The sequence below is a fragment of the Lepidochelys kempii genome, chromosome 14 (genome assembly GCF_965140285.1).
Source record: "Lepidochelys kempii isolate rLepKem1 chromosome 14, rLepKem1.hap1, whole genome shotgun sequence".
Taxonomy (NCBI): Eukaryota; Metazoa; Chordata; order Testudines; family Cheloniidae; genus Lepidochelys; species Lepidochelys kempii.
The window spans coordinates 7,915,380-7,934,470 of NC_136393.1; the positions used below are offsets into that span (position 1 = coordinate 7,915,380).

Here is a 19,091-nt window from a genome sequence, read left to right on the forward strand (position 1 = left end):
TCCCTGGGACTCCCCCACCCCGCATGCTCTGGCTGGGGCCCCAGCACTCAGCCAGGCCTCTCCTTTATGATGTCCAAGTGGTTTTCCCATTCCAGTTCAAGTCCTCTGAGGCTCAGCCTTCTGACTGGGCCCTGGAAAGTCCACCCCATCCAAGGTTGTCAAAAAAAGGGAACAAAAGAGGAAATAAGACAAATGAATCATCCGAAAGTTTTCTTCAGGATTTCTCGTCGGGCTGTGAGTTCTAAATAGAGTTCACAGGTAAATAGAGAGGTATAGTCCCCTCTCAAGAGGAGTAAGCATCCTAACTGGCTGGTTGGCCGGCTCACCTAGCCTTCCTTCCTCTCTTCTGGACAGTGGTCATCCAAGGAGTTTCTGTCTTCCACTGGCTCTCTCTCCAAGAGCTGAGGACTGAAAGTCTGCTCTCCTCCCTGGTCTGCCCTCAACTGAGCTGCGTTTCTCCCTCTGAAGTTCCTTCCTCCAATTCTGACATCTCTCACAGATGTGAGGGAACAGGACCACCTGAGCCCACGTTAGCTCATCAACCTGTGTTGCCTGTATAGCGTTTGTATACCCCATCACAGAGGGTGAAGTACCATAATCGCCAGCTATAGTTTTAGGACATGTTTCAACAGCAGAAGAACAAATCAGTGTGGGAGGTGGGGATTCTGCCTCGCTAGGCTCAGTATACTTCCCTTCTTTGCAGGAAGCAGACTGCTGCTCTTTCCTCCATTTTCAGGGCCGTACCAAACCTAATAAAAATCTACCACACACGTGCCTCGGTAGGAGACAAAGCGTGATGCTACAGAGCAGAGCACAAGGCCCAGGCACCTCCACAAAACAAGCATTGCTGGCCTGCCAACAAACCCAGATCCAGTCACCTATTTGCCAGATATGTACAGCCGCTACCGAGCAGGCCACACGGCAGCTCCTTTAGTTATGGTCATGCGGAAGGCGAGCCTCGAAAAACAGAAAAACTGCTGCACTGTGGAAAAGCATTTCCCCTTGACACTATATTTAATTTGTATCCTTCCCCACTTAGGCACTTGCTGATGGTCAAGAGGTTCCCTTTCAGCCTGTGTCGGTGCTGCTGAAGACAATGCTTGGTCAGACGCCCGTCCTTGCCACTCATGGCGGATGGTTAATTTTGGATGATGAAAACCTAAACCAAGTGTTCACCGATGAGTAACGTTTTCAGTAGGCCAGGTAGGTAGTGGGCACTGTGCTTCCATACTAGAGAAGAACCTGAATCACAAAATTCTGTTCTGGAATCAGAGACAAATCCAACTCCACCAAAGTTTGGGGTATTTGGGCCCTTGAAAAAACCCAGCTTCAGGGTGTATAGGAGGCTATTGTTAGAACCAATAATGAGTTCTTCGGAATAAAAGCGGGTTCATGCCCATCTTTATTACAAAGACAAATACTTTTACATTCTAACAGGAAAGTTAAAATTTACACCAGTCACGGCTCCTGGCCATGTCTTGCGTGAGAAGGGTACGGTCCTGAGGCCCTGAATGTTAATGACACTGAGCTAGCTTTGCTCTTAGTTGGCTTATGGAACTTGCTGCACAAACCCAGCAGGGACGAGCTTGTAACCCGAGCTGCATCAGTTACTTTATTCATTATGTGCATTAATAGAATCCTCACTCCCAAGTCTAGTCACCCAGTCTCCTGATATATCTCAACAGCTGTACATGTGGTCAGCTGTCCAGCCCAGCCCACAACCTGCTCTACTTTTGCATCACACGGTTGACATTTGAAAATGCTTAGACACGCCAAGACTTTGAAGACCACTTGAATAACTTGCAGCATTCCTTCAAGTAGGCAAACCTAACTCGACAGGGCAGTCATCGCCCGAGACAGTCTGCCCTATGCACTCCAGTGCAGTCCAGCCATGGATGAAGGCAAAGCACTGAAAATCCGGCTGACTTTCTCTGTTATTTTGGTTGGCATCTCTTTAATGTTTGCAGCTGTGGTAACTGATCACTGGGCAGTGCTGAGCCATAGAGTGGAGCATTACAATTCCACCTGTGAGGCTGCTCACTTCGGGCTATGGCGGCTCTGCACAAAACAGTTTTATATCCAAGACAAGGCTACCAAGGAGCGGAGCTGTGGGCTGATAACTCTGACAGGAGGTACGTGCTTGCATTCGTTCCACTTACACCCTGAAAATGCATGGGAGAAAATGTCAGGCTATTCTTAGTGACATCTTTTAGGAAGTGAAAAAACATGCAGGAAAAAATACGGTTCTTGTTTCCATTGCACTTCATCTTACAAGATGCAAAACGTCGATTTGGTTTTCATATTAGCCTGAAAATACACCTCACTGTCACATTTCCTTGAGGCCTTATCCTAAATGTATGATGCCCTGCCACCATATATATCTGTAAGCATATTTAATACACTACTCTTCAGCTCTTTCAATCCAGCAAAGACAGTGGCTGGTATAAAGGGGACCAGATAGGAGAAGGCAAAAGTCACAGAGAGAAATCAGGAAGAAGGATATTTTCCCACCAATGTTTTGCTGACATCTACAACCCTGCAATGACTATGCAAAGCCATACTCAGGCAAAACTTCCATTGAGTCCACAGGGCATTTTGCCTGAGCGAGGATTACTGAGTGGGGCCGATATCTGTTTCACTAGAAGGAGTTCGTAGTTCAGAGAGCTATGCCAGAACCACTTGTTCTTGAAAGCTCCTAAGTAATTCAAAAGCTACTCTTCATAACTAGTATTACTTAGGGCAGCCTGGAACTGCATGCGATGGTATATTTCTCCAAGTGCCAAAAATGCTGTAAATTAAGTGAAAAATAATCTATAAGTGATTTATGAGGTCTCCTTAAATTTAATACAGTGACAGAAAGCAACTGTGCTCTGTGTTTGTGATGAAAGAAGTCTAATCAAACACTTTTCTTCATACTGCGTAGTTACATATTCTGAGAGTAGTCCCATTGAAATCAACAGGAAGGATGGTAGACTGCCCCCCTCGCTAGTTTCCTGGAAGAGCATTACATTAGCATGATTTGTGAGAAGTTGTATTACATTTTTGCTGATTGCAAAGTCTGCTGCAATCATGCAATATGTGCTAATACCCCTTTCCTGACTTTTCTAATTTCAAGACGCTAATGGCAAATTGGATTATTTCCTAGACAGAAATTCTCCTGAATAACAGGATTCCCTTCTGATGACCACCCCAGGTTGAAGTTAAAGTTAGATTTTAATATCTTTGTAAATTTGCTATGAAATCATATAGTGATGATTCTCAGTCTGTCTGGCTAAACTATTTATTATTAGACAGAAGAGGCTGATCCACAGCATTCAGATCTGAATTCAGATCTGGCTTTCCACCACAGTTGGGGGCGTTTGAATTGGGAGGTTTCACTTAGCCCCATTTCTAATTAATATAATAAATACATTCTAATATAGCTAGTAACCTTGGCTATACCATTGTCTCTGCACGTGTAGGAAGCTTTATGTTTAAGGGGGAGACAGACAGATTGGGAGAAATACATAAATACCAGACATTGTTGGATAAATTTAAAACTCGTAAATATCCAGCTGTCTCAGTAAAACAGATTCATCATCTATACAGCACAAAAGCGTTAGATATCTTTGACAGACATCAGCATGTGCTTGCATGGACATCTCACAGCTGTGCTATCTACGCCCTCTGTGCTGGCTTCTTAAAGTGCAGAGTAAACAAATGGGTAATTATGGAGACAGCGAGCTGAAGGCCTCTTTGGAGCAACTTGACTGCAACAGTGATGACCTTTAGATATTGGATAGGTGGGTATACTTTTAAATGGCTTGACAGATTCTCCTGGGATTTGATAAAATTCAGTTTCAAAACCATTATATTCAATAACACTGAATTCTTTCATGTGTATCACTGGAAGTTCTAAAAGAGCTCTTTACAACCGCTAATTAAATACTCGCATCGCTGCTGTTAGGTAGATACTATTATCCCCATTTTTACATTAGGGAAACTGAGGCACAAGAACAGGTTTCAGAGTAGCAGCCGTGTTAGTCTGTATCCGCAAAAAGAACAGGAGGACTTGTGGCACCTTAAAGACTAACACATTTATTTGAGCATAAGCTTTCATGGGCTACAGCCCACTTCATCGGCTGCATGCAGTGGAAAATACAGTGGGGAGATTTTATATACACAGAGAGCATGAAACAATGGGTGTTACCATACACACTATAATGAGAGTGATCAGTTAATATGAGCTAATACCAGCAGGAGAGGAAAAAAAACCTTTTGTAGTGATAATCAAGGTGGACATTTCCAGCAGTTGACAAGAACATGTGAGGAACAGTAGGGGTGGGGGAAATAAACATGGGGAAATAGTTTTACTTTGTGTAATGACCCATCCACTCCCAGTCTTTATTCAAGCCTAATTTAATGGTGTCCAGTTTGCAAATTAATTCCAGCAGTCTCTCGAAAGCTCAAATAAATTTGTTAGTCTCTAAGGTGCCACTAGTACTCCTGATCTTTTTGAGGCACAAGAGGGGTCAAAGGCTGGCCCAGGGCCAGCAGCGTATTAACGCCTAGGCCAACAAGGCCTAGGCCTAGGGTGGCAAATGTGCAGGGGCGGCAAATTTATAATAGCAGCCAGAGGCTGCTTCCCGCAGAGCTGGTTCGCGCCCTCTGCCCCAACTCCACCCCTTCCCCACCCCCATTCCTCGCCCCCTCCCTGCCCCTATTGGTCCCCTTCCCCAAATCCCTGGCCCGGCCCCACCTCCTCTTCTGAGCGTGCCGAGTTCCACCCCTTCCACCCTCCTTCGCGAAGCTGTTTCGCGCACAAGCACTGGCAGGGAACAGGGAGAAGCAGGACCCAGTGGCGCGCTCAGGGGAGGAGTCAGAGGCGGAGCGGAGGTGAGCTGTGGCGGGGGGTGGGCGGCAATTATTTCAGGGCCTAAGAGCGGCAAAATCATTAATCCGCCACTGCCCAGGGCCAGCCACGCTGAGAGTCCATGGCAGAGCTTGGAAAAGAACTCAGATGTCCTGGCTTTCAGTACTCCGCTCTCGCTGCTAGACTACGCTGCTCCAGAATGGCACTCCTAGTTGTAATGATTTCACACAGCTGAGGAGAAATGCCAGCGAAGGTTGTCAGATTTGGATTAGTCAAGAAAGGCGAGTGAAACAAAAAACAAAGGTTCAGTAGGTGACCTGTGTGTCAGTAAATCTGTTTTTCTGCAAATCATATGCTATCACCATCATTTGAAAAATTACTATTATTTACCACTTGGTTAATAGTTACCTACCCAGCCCTACTCAGGGGGAAGAGGGATAGCATTGTTTCTGGTTTTTATTACTTGTTGAGCTTAGCACTGTATAGAATATAGTGGGCAACTTCAAACTTGTAGTCTTATGGTTTAAGGCAGAGAGATTTACATTTTAGCCACACATTTAAAGGTTGTTGACAAATTGGAAAGGGCTCAGGAAACTGCTACAGAGAATAACAAGATCCAGTGGCTCAGAGCTGAGGCTAGACAAAATCAGACTAAGTAATAATTTTCAAGTGTGGATTATTCACCACTGGAACATCTTACATAAGGATATGGTGGGTCCTCCACTGCTTGGAGACTTTAAATCCAGATTGGATATCTTTCTAAAAGGCGTACTCTACCTCAGTCAGAAATCAGTGGCTTGATTAGGAGTCACTTGGTGAAATTCAATGGCCTGTTTATGCAGGAGGCAGATTAGAGTATCATAATGGATGAATCTACGAAATTGAGTCAGGAGTCCTAGGTCTGGTATGAAATTCCTGTTTGAATGTGAGCGAGTCACTTCACCTACCTCTTGTGCCTCAGTTCCTTATCTGTAAAAGCGGGATAACAGGCCTCACCTCACCTAGAAGATGCTATGCAAGTGCAAAGAATGATTATTTTTATGCCTTTCAGCAGGCTGTAGAGATGGGCTCAAGCCATTGAGTTCAGATCCAAGGGTCGGGAAGTGTGTGAGCCAAGGTTTTGGTCTGTGTTGTGAAGGACCCCTGTGAAAGACCATATCTCATGGAGTTTAATTTATCTACGTCAGAAGGACAATGGGTCACTCTGACAGTATTCAAACCTGCATTTCCAGGGAGCTTAGGCATTCCAGACATTGATATAGAGTGCTAATGGATCACATTCAAAGCAGTTGGAGATATCCGGGTACACAGGTGCATGGTTTCGTTGGTAGCTAGCCAAGGATGGCCAGAATTTGGGAGGAATACATCACGTGGCTGCAGGGGAGAGAGACATTAATGGCAAGAACCCCTGTCCATGGTGGGCCTCCTGATTCACCGGTGACACAACTTATTCCTTCCAGCAGCTCAAATCACTGTTGGCTTCTTTATCACTTTCCCCTGCTAGTTCAGCTGGTTTTGCGGAGATTAGACAGACACATAAGCAGGAATATTCCAGGGCTCACCAGGCCCTACCCAGTTTAGTTTACAGGAGTTGATCTGGATCATAATGGGTTGCAGGATACACAAAGTAACGGGTCTGCTGGGAAGTGATCTCAGCATCAACTCAAGCATGGCTATCATTATACTAAAACACAAACTACCGCCTGTAAGTTAGAACACAGCTGCCATGTAAAATGCTGTTAGCATCTTCCATTGGATTCCTATCAAACGACGCAGAACTCCCGTTGATTCTGAGATGAGCATGAAGAGTAACCTCTGTGGTGCTGTACTGTAAATGGGTTTGTTCATGAGCACAGGAAAGGGACCTGGGTCCCAAGAAGATTTTCATACTTCTACATGGCCATTTTCTTGCCTTCTTCAGAAATAAACTAGTGAGTCTCCCTCTCTCTCACTGTCAAGAGCATGGTGATAAAAAGTGTTAGGGGACCTGAAGAAATAGAGATAGATCATGTCCCTTAAAGCACCGGTGGCCAAACTGTGGTATATGAAAAGCTGGCTGGAAACACGGTGCTGTCTCCTGTTTCTCGTTTCCAGATGGTAAATTACATAGAGGAAGCCAGGAATACATTAAATATTGTCCTAACTTTACTTTTCCATGTAGGCAATTGCTGTAGTTGCCACGGGATGTTCTGTGATTGTGAAAAGAAGGGGAGGTGGTGCATGCAATCATGGACAGTAGTAGAGATCGGTTGGGCAATTATGAATGAGAGGTGAAGTGGTCCAGGCAATCATGAGTGGGAAGGAAATCAAACCCAGTGATCCTGAATGATAATGGAGGTGTCCAGGCAGTCATGAATGGCAGCTGAGGAGGTCCAGGAAAATCATGAATGGAAAGGGAGTTAAGTCCAGTGATCATGAATACAAGGGGAGCTGGGCTGGGTGACCGTGAATGGGAAGGGAGGTGTCCACCAGAGACTCTGTTATGTTGTGGACCATGCTATGAATACGTTTGAGAACCTCTGCCTTAAACAGAAGCTATTCATAGCTCATTGATAGGTTTCTTTTACTAGCTCAACAGGGTAACTTCATGGCAGAGATATCACAATTAGGGGTAGAGAAAAGCCAAGGATGCTGCAAAGCTTTCATCTATTATAAAATCCATTTTAAATCCCCATTATGTAAACAGAGCGTGACACAAATGAGGTGATTTTTAATTCATGATGTGGACTGTAAAGGATGGAAGTGGCACAGGTCTGTTGAATAACAGGGGACTGTGTTGATAAAGAGATTCCTGGGACTAGAACAGAGTAGTTTAAATGATGTGCTGAAGCATTTTTATGATGACCAGTGAGTTAATTGCTGGGTAATACCGTTGTTTTAATTTGAGCAAAGTTAGTAAAAGGACCCCTCCTCTCATGCTAGAGGCCCAGGGAGACATGACTCGTTGATGCATATTAATTCCATCAAAATTAACCCAGTACTCACAGGGTAGAATATTTGCTTCTGTTTAAGGTTTGCCACTTGCATTCAATGGGGCGGCAGCCATGTAACTTAGGGTACATCTACTGTGGAGCTGAAGGTAGGGTAGACATACTTGGAGTAGCTCCAATCGAACTAAAGCACTAAAAATAGCAGGATAGCCACAGCGGCATGAGAGCAGGGCAGGCTGGCCATGCTGAGCACAATCCCCTCTGAAATCCAGGCTAACCCCAGGCAGCCAGGGTTATGCCACTCTTTCTAGTGCACGAACTTAATCAGAGCTAGTGTGGGTATGTCTGCCTGAGCTGGAAATTACACCTCCAGCTCCAGTGGAGACATACTCTGAGAGAATAAGTCCGTCTACCACTTCCAGTGCTGCAGTGGAAGATCCCCTGCATTTCATGTGCAAAAAGCCTCTCCCTGCTGATCCATCGTAGCTTCATGCAACCTGAACAAACTGCTCCAAAACCAGTGCAGCGGCGTCATCCAGCCAATTTCCTGTGGTACAATTTCCTGTGGTACGCAAAGCTGTGGCCCTTGCCCCCGATCAGTTCATGGATGGTTGATTTTTGGACCCTGGCTTTGCATTAATCAGCACAAACCAGGTTTCTCTTCTGCCAACACCTCACTTTTCTGGAGACTAGTTAAAAGCAAAACCAATGGCTTAAAGACTAAGCATTTCCATTTTGTCTTGGTTCCCCTGCCCTCTGTCACAGGGATCAAAGGATCCCAACAACAGCCTCCATCTCCCCAGCATGGAGCAGCATTGATACATATTCTCAACCACCCTACGCTCACTGTCAAAGGGATGCGGCTGCCCCACGCTAGTCCCCCAGTCCTGATTGCTTGGAGACACTTTGTTCTCTTGTGTGCCCATCGCTTGCAGTTTTAGCCTCAGTATGCAGCAGCTTAAACACAAAACACAGTCACAAGTCTTTGAGTCCAGACATGTTTGCTCCAATCTTTTTCAGTGATAAAAGACAAGCAAATGAGCAGAAGCTGAGAGACAGAATAAATATCAGTTTATAAAAAAAAAATATAATAAAATAGCTACCTCTCAGAGGAAACTTCAGCTAATGAGCCCATGCTCATTAGTGTGTAATGCATGCTGCTCTGTAACTGTCTGATCTGCTATTGGAGAGAAAATAAATACCGTACTTGTAACAGCAACTCCAGAATATGCCATCTACGCTGTAGGAGACATGAAAAGAACTAGGCTGATAAAGTGCAATATTATGGCATCTTATTACTATTAAAATTAGCTCTTTAAATATACACAGCCCTTTACAAAGGTTTGTCTACACTAGGGGGTTGCTCTGGCTGCAGCCGTTCATGCCCAGACCCTGATGTAGTGGCTCCGGAACAAAAGCCTAGTGTAGACCGCTAAAGCCATAAACTGCACCAGAGATGCTTACCCTGGATTCATACTGCACTAATGGCTTTGTGAGTCTACACCAGGGGTTTGCACTGGTTCAGCCGTGGCTGGCTACCAGTGGCTGAAATTTCCGGGGTGCAGCAATGAGATGAGCAGCCTCACAACCCATTGACTTTATAGTCTTTTCTTCCCAACTTCTTCCGTCCTCCATTATTTGTTCTACAAATTATGATCATTTGTGATCCAGAATGGTTAAATTCCCTGCAGTCTTGGAAGTATTCCCCAGTTTTACTATGGCAAATATAACCTCATGGTACAGTAAATGTGAGATTTTTAATATAGTCTGTAAAGGCAGGGTTGACCATAGTCTCTTCAAAGTATCCGGCTGATCATTAGCAAAGCACAATCAGACAATTTAAGGTCCCAGTTGGCTATGTTTGTAGGATCTTGTTGATTACACAACTTCCATCCAAATTCTTGGCAAGGGGATGTTCTCTCAGCTATATGTACTTGTCAAGATCTCAGTGAAATGAGTTATACATAAATGCTAAGTGCAAATAAACTCCCTCCAAATGGTACAGCTGGCAAAGCTTAATGTCAATGGGCATCACCCCAACAGACCCTTCCCCTCGCACTCACTCCAGATGCTGAAAACATTATTTTTTGCAGGCACAGAGAGATGCTTTCCATCCTGAGTCCCCAGTCTTTGTTCACAAGGGTCACACCACAGAATAGCTATTTGTGACACCAGTAGGATAGCCCAAGGAAGCCTGGGACAGTGGGACCCTGCTCTGTTATACGAAAACTCCACTTGCTTCATTGTGTTTCAATAGACAGTGAAGCTTCACTGAACTGTAAAAAGATTCCAGGCTGCAAAACCTCATCGATTTGAGCTACTAGCAAGGCAGCGAATTCTTCCCTCTAGTCCCTGCTACTTGTCTTAACTGCCAGGAATGGCAAGAAGGCAGATAAACCTGTCAACACCAGTGGCAAAGAGCCTGAAACAGGAGAGGGAGCTCTTATGCTCACAGCCAAGTCAGAGGGGAAGCTAGGGTGGGGGGACTCTTCCAACCCAAGGCAGGCAGGGGAAAGGAACTCCTTCTGATTTTAGCAGAGGAGAGGGAGCTGCATTCCCCATTACTTTCCTTACTTTAACCCCAGCTCCTTCCAGAGGTGTGATGTCCCAGGCAGCTCCCTGGCTTGGCGGAGAGAGCATTAGGCAAGGAAAGAAGGAGGGATGCCATTCTGGAGGGTGTGAGTTGGCAATGGCAGAAAGGAGAGGAGGGGAAGATGCAAAGCCAGCCAGGGGGGTGCCAGTCTCAGGAAATGCCCCATGGGGCACTGAGGAGGCAGGAATCTGCACTGGCTGCGGCTGGACGGAAAGAATTTTCTGTAATTCCTTCTTAAAACAGAAAGGTTGACTCCCTAGGCAGCGCTTTCTTTGGGAAGAGTGTCCGAGGTTTTGCCCGATGACAGCCTTGTGATTGCTTTATCTCTGCTTATGTTGCCGGCTGCCTTTCAGGCAGCATCCATTCACCTGCTCAGACATAAAACATTCTATGCCAATTTCTCCTCTCCTCTACACATGTGCAACCCCTGGGAAGTCAGCAAAGTCACCAGACATTCATCTTGGTGTCAGAGGAGAATTCACCCCTCGTGGACTCCAAACCATGTCCTTTCTAGGGTTGCCAACCTGCCAGGATTGTCCCAGAGTCTCCAGGAATAAAAAAATTAATCTTTAATTAAAGATAATGTCATGCGATGGAGCCTCTAGGAATTCATCTGACCATAGCTGGCAACCCTAGTCCTTTCCCAAGTACCTCAGAGGCCGCTCTGCCAGCAGAGCTTGCCGTGCATAGTAAATATAATGTACACAGATCAGATTACAGACTGGCTAAAGCTTAGCACTTCTTCATGCACTTGGCCACCAGCTTTTAGGAAATCCAAGTTCCATTTCCTTTCCTTGATTCTCGTCACAATCCCCTGTGCGTGTGTAATATGCCGCAGAACGGTCCAAGGCTACGCTAAGTGACATTAGGCCTGATCCGAGAAACCGATGGGGATTTACATATCGATTAACGTTCTATTATTTTATATTAGCAGCTTGTGGAGAGGTCAAGTGCATTTGAAACCACCAGCAGGACGTTTCTAGGTGATGAGTTTGTGTTGTTAGGGTTTTTGTGACTGGCATGGATGAGAAGTATTCTCTAATAACGGAAGCGTAGGCTCAAGACCCATTAAAGCCACATAAAGCTCATGTTTAAGTACTTTGCTGGATCAGGGCATAAATCACTGTTTAAAGCCCCTCATTGCCTGGTTTGCTCTTAGATGAACTGCATACCGGACATGTCTGCAGCAAGTTCAGGATTAAGGTCCCATTAATCTCTACCCATTTGAATTTTTCAGTTCCATGACTGTAAAAGAAAATTTTATTTCCCTAATTTTGGTTTCTTAAACTCAGTTATTCTTAGCAACTGATATTCTCCTTTGTTCTTGTTCAGACCGTAACTGTTCCTACTTCAAACACTTCTCTCCAGGGCAGAGCACAGAGATATTTGAAAGAACCACCCAAAAAGGTAAGAATTTGCTTGGACGAATTCTTTACTAGCATTACGTGACCTGAGTGTATATGGGAACTAATGTAAAGGGTTTCACCAGATTTAGGGCCCACTGAAGTCAATTGGGAAACACCTATTGACTGTACAGGGACTTAGAACAGACAGTTGGCACTGAGATGGGCTTCATATCCCACTAATCGATGCTCTGGACCAGCCGAGGCACCAGATTCCCGGGGAGACCAATTTTCAAACAGCAGCCCTTTCTTCTGTTGTCCATGTCCCATGCTTGGTTTCTGCACAAATTGTTCCTTAGGCACATGAAACTGGCATTATACATATAAGGGCCAATTTGGAAACCCCAAAAGCCTTTCCACCGTATGTATGGCACTCACAACACTGACACTCCCTCCTACCTCTAAACAGCAACAACAAAGGATATTAATAAAATCAAAATAAACAAACAAACAAAAATCCAACCCCAAGCAGACTTTTGACTTCAATGAGAGGGAGGTACCTGAGGCTCCACGTAGCCCCCTAAGGTCTTTGCTATTGCTATAATGTGACAGGCACTCAAAGAAAGAAAGATCTAGGCCACAGCAAAGATACCCACATCTGAAATCTGACCAGATAGTGTTTACTCTGCTTGCATGCGGAAAACTATCTGCATCTCACAGACGATTTAGATCCTTTCTAATCAGTCCTTACTAAAACCTTATTTTTAGCAATAGTCTGAAGTGCTTGCCTCTCTTATTGAGGACGCGTCTCCTTACATTTTGCTACACAACACATTGTAGTGTGGAGCAAACTAGACACTGATTGCATTTCACATAGTAAACCACCTGCTTTGCTTCCGCTGTAAATAAAAACGGTGGGAAACCCTGTAGCATATGGTTTTCTAAAGAAGCAATTTCCCCCAGACACAGGGAAGACTGTGAATTTGAAATGATACTCTGAGTGGAATAAAGAACAAATATCGGAGCTGCCTGCTTTTGTTACCCATTTATACGCTATTATATCCATCCATCCAATCTGAAAAATGTCGCCACTACATTGTTAGTCACTTCAGAAGAAAGTTGAGAAAAACGTCTTTTCTGTGAAGAGAAGGAAAAAGCCAAAAGCATCACAAAAGGCTCCTAAATTGCAACTAACTCTTTCAGGCGGTTCAAACACATAGCAGATAACACACAGGAAAAAAATTTTAAGAAAACGTCAATAGAACAAGGAGTATGAAAAAGCAATGAGACCAAAGAGCAATATGCTTTGGCCTACTACAAAAATAGCTTCATTTCTATGGAAGCCAATTAGAAAGAGGCAGAAAGATTCTTCGTGATTCTGCTTAGAAGATAATTTCTAAAGAATAACATGGAAGGCAAATAGCACCAAGTGATGCTATGTTTCATGCCTGGCTACACAGGTTAAATATTAAATGCATCTGAAAACTAATGCAATATGTAAGTGAAGATCTGAATTATTCAACTGGCAATTTCTCCCCTCCATTCAGATATTGAACTGTGTTTTGGCTGGGTGAATTATCTTACACATAGCTTAGCTTGGCTGGATGGAACACCTTTGGAGCAAGTTTATTCCCATGCTCTTGAGAAGCTAGATTTTCACAGAGCTGGGAAACTTTGTTTTGCAGGATGAGGAGAGGATGTTGCTGTGTGATCCTGGGTAAGTCATTTCACACACACACACGTACGTCTGTTTCCCCTTTCCCTTTCTTGCCTATTTAGCTGTCGAAGCTCTGGGGCAGAAAACTGTCTCTTAATATATGTTTGTATATTGCCTAACACTATGTGGCCCTGATGACAGTTGGAGCCTATAGGCGCTACTAAAATAAACATGTATAATAAAAATAGCATTGCTTTCTATTAGCTGCTTTTTTTTAAAGGAAAATCTAGATAAAATAATGGAGTGAAACACGTTTAAAGATTTAAGACCAAATCTCCACCCTCTCAGATAAAACCTGTATGGGAGGAAACCTAATAAACTAAAAAGTTGGTCATGACCATTTATTACCCTATTTTAAGCTACTTCTGGGCTTTTCTCCTCCAGATTCTACCCCCAAGCCAACTCAGTTTAAACATTTGCAGGGGATGGTTTTAGGAAGTGATGGCAAAGCTTCAAACAGAACATGAGGTCTCGTGTGCTCATTTGTGAGGCAAAATGTGTTTGTACTTTAGACAAAACCACAGTGGGGTCTGGGTCCAGGACTGAGGCTGGTCAGCACGACTGCAATACAAAGAAATAATAATTACGGCAACATATTCTTATGCTCACCTGTTTCATCATAGTGCTGGGGGGGGAATTGTGAGTACAAACAGAAAAGTGCCCTGGTCTGACCCTTTTGTAATCCCATTGGGCCCAGGGCAGACAATGTAACTACTTGTGAGGGTGCGGCCTAGTCAAGTGAGGACCAGGCCCGGAGTTTCTATCATGTCATTATGTGTGTCATTTGCTTTTTTCTACCAGGGGCGTTTAGAAAGAGTCTTTGTCCCTACTCTTTTGAGTCTTGCGTCTGCTCCCACTGAATTCAGCAGGGGCATGACCAAGACCCCTAGCGGCTCACCACACTTCTTCTGTGCTAGAAATACTTGGTTCTCTTGGGCCAGTTATCTGCATCAAGGAAAGAGCAGCTGTTACGATTTTAAATGTTTTCTTTCCTTTGCTGAACTGATCCCATTGCAGAGGCATGGTGGCGGGCGGGAGAACACAGGAAGTCGCACCCATTCATCTTTCTCTCCCTCTGTTTTGCCTCGCCAGAGTATAGCATTTCCGCTGCAGCCATCGCCATCTTCAGCGTGGGCTTTGCAATCATTGGAACAATCTGCATCCTCTTATCCTTTAGGAAAAAAATGGATTATCTCCTGAAGCCAGCGTCCATGTTCTACACCTTTGCAGGTAGGCCATTTGGTGAGACTTAAAAGAGATGTATGCACTTAGATCTTAGGGCAACGAGCGTGACAGAGAGCGAGATGTCATGAAGGCTGCATTCATCTCCTTGCAGCAGAAAGGCAGATCATTCCATACAACTGAACTTATGTTATTGAGCTCTGAAAATTTGCCTGACAAACAAGAGTCAGCTCTGGGAAGCTATTCTGTGTGAGTGTATCTGAAATGTTGCAACACTGTAGAATCACCTCGAGAAAATGGGTATTTCTAAAATATTCAGTGTTAGACCCTGCTGTATAGCAGGGATATGTGGGAGATTCTAGGGACAGAAATCTGTCCAGAAGACATTGAGCACCAGTGTCAAATCCTTAGCACAAACCTGATGTAGGAAGGGGTGTCACTCATGATCCTGAATACGCTTCAAGGTTCCCCTGTTCTTGATAAAGCATCTGCCACTACATTTTCTTTTCCCTTGAAATGGATTATTTCCATGCCATACTCCTGCAGAGCTAGGCTCCAGCCTAACTGTCTATGATTGGTCCATTTAGCTCAGTGCAATCGTATTAGCAGGGAGTCCGTTAAAACCTTATGTTTTTTATTATAGAAATAAGGCTTAACCTGCTTCACAGCCCAAACTGTGTCACAGCATTCCCGCTCGATGACGTGGCGGGTGGGGGGGGCACTGTTTTACTTCAGGAGGCAATGCGGGGCCTCTTGTCCCCCACCCCATTCTGCATTAGCACTGCCCAATGTTAGAAGCATCAGTATTCAGCACAAAGGGTTTGCTGAAATCAGGGCTGACTAAAACTAGGTCTTTAGACAAAACCTCCTTTACGTCCTTGATATCTCTCTTCAGCTGGCTCATTGGCTTTAACTGCTGCTAGTTGTTCCATGAGTCTTTCTCTCAGCTTAACATCCTCAGCGTTTTTGGGTTTTTTTTTTTTGGTCTCCCTGATCCACAATTCCACCATCAGTCTCTGGATCTCATGTTCTTCCTGGGCTGCCCGGTACAGCAATTGGGCCAGTTCCAATGGCGTGTTTTCTTCTGTGGCATCCGGTGCAGAAAGGTGCTCAGGTTTCACCTGGCCAGCATTTATGAGTAAAAGTCTAAGCTCCTGAAATGGAGTTTTTGTTTTATAGGATGTTCCCTTCTCCTTACATCACTTTTCAAGGTCTTTTCTGTGAAGACTATCATCTGACAGTGGTTCACTCGTTGTGTCTAATCTTGAACCTTTCAAACTCTCAATATCAAGTTTAAACTTTTAACAGAGCTGGGTTATGATCTATAAATTCAGTTGACCTGTGGCATGTGAATCCTGCCAAGACTATCCCAGTGTCAAGCTCTCTCGAGTGGCTCAGGAGAATGAGTACCAATCTCAGGGCAGACCCTTAGGAAGCAGGTCACACTTCGGGTACTGCGATCTATCTTAACACCTGACTCTGTGACAGATGGGCCCTGACCCCAACAATCACAACCATATTCAGGTTACTCCCAGTCCCAAAGGCCCAGTCACTTACCCCAGGTCAATTACCAATGATAATGCTTGTAGCCAATCCTCTAATAAGTGAATTAAAGATTTATTAACTAAGAAAAAGAAATGAGAGTCATTGACAAGGTTAAAGCGAGTAAACACACACACACAAATGAGGTTTAGCCTTAGGTTCCAAAAGGCAATAGGTGCTTCTATAATAAGCAAGCTCAATGTCCTTAGGGCTAATCCAGGCCAACCACTAGGGATCTTTTGCTTATGCTTAGTAATTCTTGACCCTCAGAGTCTAAGCAGCATAAAGATAAAATTTCTCCCTATTTGGGATTTTTATTCCCTTCCCCCGGAGTTCAGGCTGATGGAACGAATCCCCATGCACATCTCCGCTTCATGGCTGTGAGGGAAACAATCAACAAAGTCTTTTGTCCTCTGATGTTTCACAGTGGCTGATCTGGTAACCCTCACAGACAGGCCCTAATACCTTTTGTAGGAAGCCAGCATTTTACATGAGTTAATGCTTGTTTCTGGTGAGTTACCCAGTTACAGATCTCACTGCTAACATGGGGGACAGATGTTCTAAGTGAGATTACTACATGCCGCATCCTACCAGCATTTCATAAAGTCTAAACACTAAACACATTCTTACAAACTTAACATCTATTTTAGAAAAGTTAACACACAGGTGAGCCAGACTAGTTTCCAGCTCTGCATATGTCCGTGCTCCGTTGAGGCCTAGAGGCCTTGGCATGAGCTGGCACCTGGTCAGCCAGTGTGACACAGGGCACAAATCAAAGGTCATCTGATTCAAGCCTCAGATTATGACGCTATCTCAAAAAAACATGATGGTTGAATTTTCACTGCAGCCAGCACTACCTTTTCAACCCATCCTCCTCTTGACTGTTAAATACCCGATGGTACTTAGGTAGCTCAGTGAAACAGGCTTTAGAACAGCCAGCTCCCAGAGAATGCTTTGGTGACCAAATGCATGGTTTTAATTCTACTGTTTTACTTGCTGTTGAAATGCATAGTAGAAAGAGTGAATTACACAGTGTTTTCTTCACTTTTCAAGAAGCCCTACTTTACAGTCACAGCTTCATGAAGCACTGTGTGGCTCTGATCGTTCCCAGCCATGTTTAGCCTTAACCAACACCTGCCCATAGGACTTTTTGTTTCTCCTTAAAAATGAGATTTACAAAGCTGCCTAAATATAAAATGTTGTTTCTAGCTCAGATATAAATCACTGTCTGAATTCGGGTGCCAAATTGGCAGGACTATTGGTCCCTGTTGCATGGCATTTCTTGTGCCTTACAGCTCAAAAGGTGACTTGATTACAGCCCATATCCAAACAGGGAGCAGATATCTCATACTCCAAGGGCTCTTAGTCTAGCAGACAAAGGCCATACAAGATCCACAGTGACTGAAATTTGAAGTTAGTAAAATTCAAACTGCAAGTACAAATGTTTACAGTGAGAAGGGTGACCAGATGTCCCGATTTTATAGGGACAGTCCCGATACTTGGGGCTTTTTCTTATATAGGCTCCTATTACCCCCACCCCCACCCTGATTTTTCACACTTGCTGTCTGGCCAGCCTAACAGTGAGGGTAATTAACCCTTAGATCCGCTTGCCAATGGATGTGGTAAGTTCTCTGTCCCTTGGAGTTCTTCAGTCCAGACTGAAGATCTTTCTAAAAGACACACTCTAGTTCAACAAGAAGCCAGAGGGTACGATGCAGGAATGAAGTTCTATGGCCTGTTATGCAAGAGGTTCAATTAGGTGATCTTATTGATCCTTAAAACCTATGAATCATCTATGAACCTCACTGCGTAGTCTTCTAACCAGAAACACAGGCAAAGAGGTCAGTTATGAATGAAAGCAATAAGGACTGAAACCCCTGCTCTCCAGCTCACCCCTCTCTTATTTCTCCAGGCCTGTGCATGATCATCTCTGTTGAAGTCATGAGACAGTCTGTGAAAAGGATGATTGACAGCAAGGAGACTATCTGGATAGAGTACTACTATTCGTGGTCTTTTGCCTGTGCCTGCTCCTCCTTCGTCCTGCTCTTCATCTGTGGGATTGCTCTTCTGCTAATCTCTTTGCCTCGCTTCCCACAGAATCCGTGGGAGTCTTGTATGGACGCAGAACCAGAGCACTAAATGCCTTCATCTAGGCTCACTGCTTACGCAATACCGGAAAGGGCTACAAAAGAATTGATACATTTTTTTTAAAGTGTCAGGATGGTGGAATATGAAGACAAAAGTGTCCTTAGTTAAACACCAGGTTATTGAACCAAAGGAAAGTTCAATACTAATTATTGTTTGTTGTTGTTTTTTTTAAAAAAAAAAACAGCTTGGGTTACTCAATTTGTACCCTCAATCCGCTGAATGCTGGGCAAAGTCATCAGCAATTTGGGAATGCATTCGGCAAATGCAGTTGAGGGAAAGTGAGAGAGCACGAGATGGTTTAATGAGAAGGTGCATAATCTAGTGGTTAAAGCACAGGACTGGAGTTGGGAGATCTAGGTCACATTACTGGCTTGGCCACAGACTCATGGTGGGACTTATAGCTTCTCTGTGAGTCAGATTCCCCATCTTTACAATGAGAATATTGCTTCCCTATCTCACTGGGGTGGTGTGGGGCTGATGTTTGTACATAATTTGGAGATCCTCCCATTGGAAGTGCTGTATCATTAGCAGTGTTACAATAAAAGAGGTTTAGGGATAAAATCACCCTTACAAATGTAACGCCTAAACTCTACAAATTATTTCGTTCTGCCGACCTAAGCACTTGTCATAATTAAAACTCCTACGAGGAGCCCAGTGGCACCTTAAAGACTAACTGATTTACTTGGGCATAAGTACTTGGGCATACTTGGGCATAAGATCCATCTGAAGAAGTGGTTTTTTTACCCATGAACGCTTTTGCTTATGCCCACATAAATCTGTTAGT

The 19,091-nt window shown here is 44.2% G+C and overlaps 1 protein-coding gene across 1 annotated transcript; it reads left to right on the forward strand.

The window, feature by feature from the left end:
• The first annotated feature begins 1,843 nt into the window (after window positions 1-1,843).
• CACNG1 (calcium voltage-gated channel auxiliary subunit gamma 1) lies at window positions 1,844-18,842 on the forward strand. Its single transcript, XM_073310835.1, has 4 exons — window positions 1,844-2,132; window positions 11,708-11,782; window positions 14,528-14,665; window positions 18,072-18,842. The coding sequence occupies exons 1-4, from the start codon at window positions 1,892-1,894 to the stop codon at window positions 18,296-18,298; spliced, it is 681 nt and encodes a 226-aa protein (XP_073166936.1). The 5' UTR covers window positions 1,844-1,891; the 3' UTR covers window positions 18,299-18,842.
• Window positions 18,843-19,091: the final 249 nt, after the last annotated feature.

Coding starts and splice junctions, on each gene's coding strand:
- CACNG1 (XM_073310835.1), top strand. CDS start 1,892: ATGGATGAAGGCAAAGCACTGAAAATCCGGCTGACTTTCTCTGTTATT. Junction 2,133..11,707: donor GCTGATAACTCTGACAGGAG/GTACGTGCTTGC, acceptor GTTCTTGTTCAG/ACCGTAACTGTTCCTACTTC. Junction 14,666..18,071: donor CATGTTCTACACCTTTGCAG/GTAGGCCATTTG, acceptor TTATTTCTCCAG/GCCTGTGCATGATCATCTCT.